The 6020-nt window shown below is 52.0% G+C and overlaps 4 protein-coding genes; 2 read left to right on the forward strand and 2 right to left on the reverse strand.

Annotated features, from left to right (window-relative positions):
• The first annotated feature begins 311 nt into the window (after window positions 1-311).
• GSTUM_00005604001 (uncharacterized protein) lies at window positions 312-1701 on the forward strand. XM_002837719.2 has 1 exon: window positions 312-1701. Exon 1 carries the CDS (start codon window positions 808-810, stop codon window positions 1675-1677), a length of 870 nt encoding a protein of 289 aa, XP_002837765.1. The 5' UTR covers window positions 312-807; the 3' UTR covers window positions 1678-1701.
• Window positions 1702-2406: 705 nt separating this feature from the next.
• GSTUM_00005607001 (uncharacterized protein) lies at window positions 2407-2975 on the reverse strand. XM_002837720.2 has 1 exon: window positions 2407-2975. The coding sequence occupies exon 1, from the start codon at window positions 2853-2855 to the stop codon at window positions 2544-2546; it is 312 nt and encodes a 103-aa protein (XP_002837766.1). The 5' UTR covers window positions 2856-2975; the 3' UTR covers window positions 2407-2543.
• GSTUM_00005608001 (uncharacterized protein) lies at window positions 2975-3312 on the forward strand (the record flags this gene model as incomplete). The annotated part of the gene is made up of 3 exons (XM_002837721.1): window positions 2975-2992; window positions 3051-3157; window positions 3228-3312. 3 exons carry the CDS (start codon window positions 2975-2977, stop codon window positions 3310-3312), a joined length of 210 nt encoding a protein of 69 aa, XP_002837767.1.
• A 19-nt stretch (window positions 3313-3331) lies between these two features.
• Window positions 3332-5419, reverse strand: GSTUM_00005609001 (uncharacterized protein; the record flags this gene model as incomplete). XM_002837722.2 has 3 exons in its annotated part: window positions 4074-5419; window positions 3459-4024; window positions 3332-3406 (listed from the first exon to the last, which is right to left on the reverse strand). The coding sequence occupies exons 1-3, from the start codon at window positions 4774-4776 to the stop codon at window positions 3332-3334; spliced, it is 1344 nt and encodes a 447-aa protein (XP_002837768.1). The 5' UTR covers window positions 4777-5419.
• Window positions 5420-6020: the final 601 nt, after the last annotated feature.

Genomic DNA, 6020 nt, shown 5'->3' on the forward strand with positions numbered 1-6020 from the left:
AGGTCTCGCTGGCAAGGGTTTTTTTTATTTTTCCACATTTTATGGTTAAGATGGCATGCTAGCGGAAGGATGATAAACCGTTGTCCTTAGCCCGGACTTAAGTATGTATCCGTCCGTGGATGCGCGCATGGCCAAAGATAGCCTATGACTGCGGATGTCGCGAAAGAGTTGGGGAATAAGGCGTCATAAGGCTAGACTTTGGTTGGTTGATCTATCCCTAACGTCGGGACACCATGACTATCCTCTCCAACCCCTTCGATGTAGTCCTCCTTGCCTACCTACCTATCATACCCACCTACCCACCGCATCCTCCACCTCACCCTCACTTACTTCACAGCCAGCCACCAGCCAGGAACCGGGAGGCTAATAGCCGCTGTTCTCGCTTTGCACGTCGGCCACTGCACTACACTTCGTCAATCAAAAATTCACCACGCGGTGACGGTTTTCTTGGACAAATTTGTCTGTGGACACGACCTTCGCATCTAAATCCCTTCGATAATGACCCGCTTAACACCATCCATGGAAGAAATGATGCGATCGGATGCGAGGCTCTACTGTGCTCGTGTTGTTGATTATATTCCCGGTTCCCGCCCTCACGGCCTGGTATCAAACCCGAAGACAAAGGATTACTGAACTTTCCATTTCCATTCCTGATTTGTATAACTTTTTTTATAAGACATTCGCCATATAATCTGGCTATCCCCTGATAATTCACTTCGCTCGTTCCCTCCTTTTTTCCGCAGTTACCTTGGCTCTCTACCGGGGCTTCTTCCACCCTCCCCACCCTACCACATCACCACCACAGCTATGGCCCCAGCCCAGATTGACCATGTCGTCATCCTGGTCCCTTATGCCGATTTGCACAACCCCCCATCCTGGATAACAAACAACTTCACCCTAACCCCGGGCGGGCGGCACTCAGACGGCAAGACGGAGAACAAGCTAATAATCTTCGAGGACGGCACATACCTGGAGCTGGTGGCCTTCATAGACGACAACCCCTCCCTCCGGCGCGGGCACTTTTGGGGCCACAAAAAGTACGGCTTCATCGACTTCGCCTTGACGACGAATCCCAAAGACACCTTCGACTACGCCGGCCTGCGCGGCCGCATCCACCAGAAGTCCGGCGGGCTAGGCATCGACTACGACCAGCCGGTGGAGGGCGGGCGCAAGCGGACGCAGGATGGGAAAGACGTTCGTTGGAAGGTGACATTCCCTAAGGGCGAAGCGCGGGTCGGTGCCCCCCGTAGTGTCAGTCGTCGCGGTGAGATCCCGTTCTGGTGCCATGATATCACGCCCCGCAACCTACGCGTCGATGTGACGAAGGAGCGCACCACGCATCTCAGCGGCGTGAAGGGCATCGCGCAGTTCACCATCCTCGTGCCGGATGGGCAGGAGGCGGCGTACTTGGACCTCTACTCCAGCATTACGGACTCCTCGCCTGTGCAGGTATTCGGCACGGCACGCTTGCCGGTTGATACACCGGTTAGTGTGCCCGGGCTTGTCAAGCCGTGGGTTTTCGTCGAGTCACCGACGCTAGATATTGAGCGTCAGAGGCTGAGGGATCGGGGACCGGGCATTGTGGAGATTGCGTTGAGGCTGGGGATTGAAGGGCAGGTTGGTGTTGGCAGGAACTCAATCGATGAAAAGGGGATGTGGATCCATTTCTTGAAGTGACAGCCGACACTATTTCAATATTGTTCTCTCTCTCTCTCTCTTTCTCTTTATGTCTCGAGCTTGTTTTGCTGGTTCAAACATGCCTCATTTTGCCATGCTAGAGTGTTATTCTAGATAATTGCGATGCCATCTTATTCCAATCCGTGAACCTCCCCTTGCTCCGGTTAGACGTAGACCCCATGGTATTCCGATGCCGAAAGCCAATAATATAATAGACACCCGCCGTGAGTGACCTTTGATGATCGCGGCAGAGGCTACCAGTGGTAGACCCCATCTATGCATGCTTCCACTAACCGAGCCCCGCCTTCTCCGCGGCTGCCCAGAGAAACCTACCGTAGCTTAGCTGATGGAGGGACTAACGGAGGAGTGGCGCAGACTACCAACTGTACCGCTGAAATATCAGTCGGGCGCTGTGATAATATCAGGGCAGTTATGGAGAATATTCCGAGGAATCCAGTCTGAAGGCAATGAATGCTTCACCGGGTAAGAGTAATACCGCACCTAGAGCCTAGGCCCATCGCCACATTTAGCTGGTCGGGCGTTGATACATCACTTCCCGACCCTTCACCCGTCCAATCAAGCATGGGCACCCACACAACCAATCACAAGTGGTTTACAAATCTTCACAACTCCACCAATAGGTCCATCAATTAGACCACTCACGACTGTTCGGTTAACATCGGGCAAACGCGATTTGCGAGTTCTCGAGTACGACTTCTCAATTTCTCATCCATCAAAATCCGTCAAGTTATACTAGCACGCAAGGTATGATATAAACTACCCAGCCATCCACATCCCGCAACGCCCAACCCATTGTAGAATACACAAACCAAAGGCGAAAAGATAGGAACAAAGGAAAGGCTTAATCAAGCTTTAGAGCCTACGGCAACATCCTCCCACACTTTCTCACTAGCCCTCTGTTCTTTCCTTTCCAACTCCTCGACTCTCGCTCTCAAGTCCAGATTCTCTCTCGTCAAACCTTCTACCACCTTTTTCAATTCCCCAATCTCTCGTCTATCCCTCCCCTCTTTCCTCTCCCGTTTCTCCTCCCTCCGCTTCGCCTTCTCTATATCCTTGCGATAACGGTCCTCGCGTTTTTCTACCTCTTTTAAATGTTTTTCTAGCAGTTTCTTTTCCTTCTCTCCATCTTTCGATCGCTTCCGCTCCTCCTTTTCCATTTGCTTCGCCAACTTCGCTGATAGCTTTGACTTCTCGCGAAGAAGACGATTTAGGGCTTTTTCTTCGTGGGTGGTATGGGGGCGTCGGCTGGTGGTAGTTGACGGGGTGGTGTGGGTTGATGATGCTGAAGAGGAAGGTGAGGATATGTTACCTGTACATGAACCTGTTGAGATAGCGGTGGTAAAGGTATTTAGCGATTCTGCATCGGATCTATCGTCCGGGGCGTCGTTGCCGAGGGTGAAACCCGTCGAATGCGTCGGGGTTCCAGGGGGAGCAGGGGAGGAGGCTACTGTTGTGCTCGGTGTGTATATTACTGAGGGCACGACAGCAGCTACACTAGTGGAAAGGGTGTTGACAGCTGAAGAAATTAGGCCTCCGCCCGTTGCTCGCTCTCCTCCCCAAGAATCCAGATCCGGCGCACCGATATCCTGTTTAGACTCCTCATGTTTTTGCTGACCAGGTACCGTTCCTTCTCTCAGTTCATCAGATCCACCCAGGCTGGCTCCAGCATCGGCTTCCCTCGCTTCCTCCTCCTCTGGATAGTCATTTGCTAGATCTTCATGCTTTTCGGCCCAATCTAGAAATTTCTCGGCATCTCTGACAATAGATCCGGGGGTGCCGCGCTCTACCATCCACCTGGGAACACTTCCACCGGGATCAGAACGACTGATCATAATCCATTCCACGGGTTTCTCTTCGGGGTCTTCCACCGGCATATTCGCGCTATCTATACTGCCTCTGGGTGTGTATTCTTCGCGATCTCCCGGTTTAGCACCATCAGCGAAAGCGATCGTCTGTCCCCGTTTTCTTCCCCCGTGGTCAACTCGCCCCTTATCCTCCAACAGGTTTGGTACGCTCCAAACCCGCTTCACCACGGGCAGAACAGACCCGTCGCGACGGTTAATGCGTAGATTCTGTTCTGCGGGAATCTCTCGGATGAATTCGACCGATTCGTATTGTCCACGCACGTATCCCTGGCGTTCGGCACACTCCGGATGGTCAGTCAGTGGACGCGATACCATCGTGAATTGCCGGGACTTGGTTGGGGGGCTATCGTAGGGTTGGCTCTGCTGCGATAGATCTTCTGGGCTTGCGGAGGATGTCAGACATGCGGTTACAAAATCTCTAGGAGCCGAAGGCCCGGGGAATTGTGCCGACAAGTAGTTCACTAGATCACTATTAACACGATTCCGGAAAAGAGAGGGGAAGAAAAGCACCCTCAATCCGACCAAGTTTACACCGTTTCCTCTCAACTTGCCTCTCGCGCCCGATACCTCTTACGTTCCCTCTCTCTTCCCTAACGCCTTTGCCATCACCCTGCTGAAACTCTCTCTCGAGGCCTGCCCTAAATCTCTTGAATCCTATCCCGGCATGCACACTCCTCCGAGCAAACCAAGCCCCCTTCCCATCCCTGGACTGTAATTTGAACACTTGGATTCCCAAGGGGTTCTCCTTCGCGGACAAGTTGATGGGCCTCCATTCCCTCCGCAACTCCTCCACTCCCCCGAGTTCAGTCGGAACCCCTTCTTCGCTCGGTGGCAAGGAAGAGATAAGAACTCTGGCATCACGAAGAGAGTTGGCCAAATAACCTTCCAAGTCATCCTCACGTGGCAACGAGTCAACGCTGGTTGGCGAGAGTGACTTAAGAGCCTCAACCAGAGCGGCCATGAAGACAAGCCAAGAGATATCGGGGTTAGAAGTGATCCTGAGGAGCAACTCTGTACAGCGAAGGGCCCAAAGATTAAAAGAAGCGGAGATAAACAGGACACTACTAGCTATAAAGCAGCGGTGGGAAGAAAATGGGAAAGGGGAACGGGGGCTCACGGAGTGGAAGATGATTTCGGGGTTTTGGTGGGGTTGAAATGTTTGCTTGGATTTCGCCGCGCAAGGCCCGCTGTCATGACGTTGGAAGCAAGTCATTGCCGCGTGGAGGCGGTGGTCTAAGCCACCTGTACGAGTCGTACGGTAGATAACTCAAGCCCCGCTTTTTCCCTTCGAGGCTCGGATGGTCACTGGCGGGGTTGCCCCGACACCATATTACCGATGCTTCACATCGTCTATAATAATACAAGTATTATGACCTTAGCCAGGAAGTTGTCTTTTCCCCTCTGAAAGCATTTGTGCAGTGTACGAGTACTGTACAAGTAGCACTGTCTTACCATATGTCCTACTCGAGTACTGTACTGTACACTCCTGCTCTTAAAAGTCCTCGCTGGTGGAGGAGTGCTGTGGCGGGGTCTTGGCAACCACCAACAGGTTCTACTCGAGCAGAGTACCTGTAGGCTGATTTACTGGTGGTCTACTGCCTAGCTCGCTCCGTTTACTGCTGGCCACGCTGGGTAGACTAAGATCCCTCGTATTTCGGCGTCCTGGGATACGGTGGCGAAGTAAATAACTCACAAATGTAGTACGAGTACTGTACAGTACTCGAGCGCAGTGGACAATTGACCAAATTTGAATACTTACCATTGAACATGACTTCCGTTCGGGTTAGACTAATCACCCCCAGCCTAATCGGTGTACCACAGCATCGGTATGGTGCGGGTCTTTGGTGCCGGTGCCTCTGTTGTCGCCGAGGCCTTGCCACAGCACCTCTCCATCAGCAAGGACTCTGCGAACAGGGATCTATCAAATTCTGCTGCTGGAACTCACAGCCCATTCCTCTGTCATCCCTTTGAAATATATCGTACAGCTACTGGTTACAGCACCGGAAGTCCCCCCGAACATAAATCCCCCGTCAGATTAGTCAAAAGAACTCCGATTGGGCACTGGATACGGCTGTTGCCTTTCAGTGCTTAAAGAGCCTTGTTGCAGAATATATAACTTAGCCGCGCTTGTCAGCAAGTGAAGTTTGATGTATGCAGACCAAAAATCTGCCTATGAGACTTGCGCTCGAGTATGCACGGAACATCATAGAAGGATCGGTTCGTCGGTGCAGTAAATTATATCCTCCCAAGTCTGTCAATACACTGTTCGATAAGCACTGAGTATCATCATAAACCCTGCTTTTTAGCTTATGATCAAGACGTTGCCTAGGCATTCGGATGTCTACCTGCCGGTAAACAGACCCCCATCAGCAACCTCCGGAAGTAGGCAACTCTTATTTCCGAGACCACAGCTCTTCCACCTACTCCCGTATGATGACAATAACCTCTGCGTTCGAG

This window comes from Tuber melanosporum, assembly GCF_000151645.1.
Source record: "Tuber melanosporum whole genome shotgun sequence assembly, scaffold_2, strain Mel28".
Lineage (NCBI taxonomy): Eukaryota > Fungi > Ascomycota > Pezizomycetes > Pezizales > Tuberaceae > Tuber > Tuber melanosporum.

Coding starts and splice junctions, on each gene's coding strand:
- GSTUM_00005607001 (XM_002837720.2), bottom strand. CDS start 2,855: ATGGAAAAGGAGGAGCGGAAGCGATCGAAAGATGGAGAGAAGGAAAAG.
- GSTUM_00005604001 (XM_002837719.2), top strand. CDS start 808: ATGGCCCCAGCCCAGATTGACCATGTCGTCATCCTGGTCCCTTATGCC.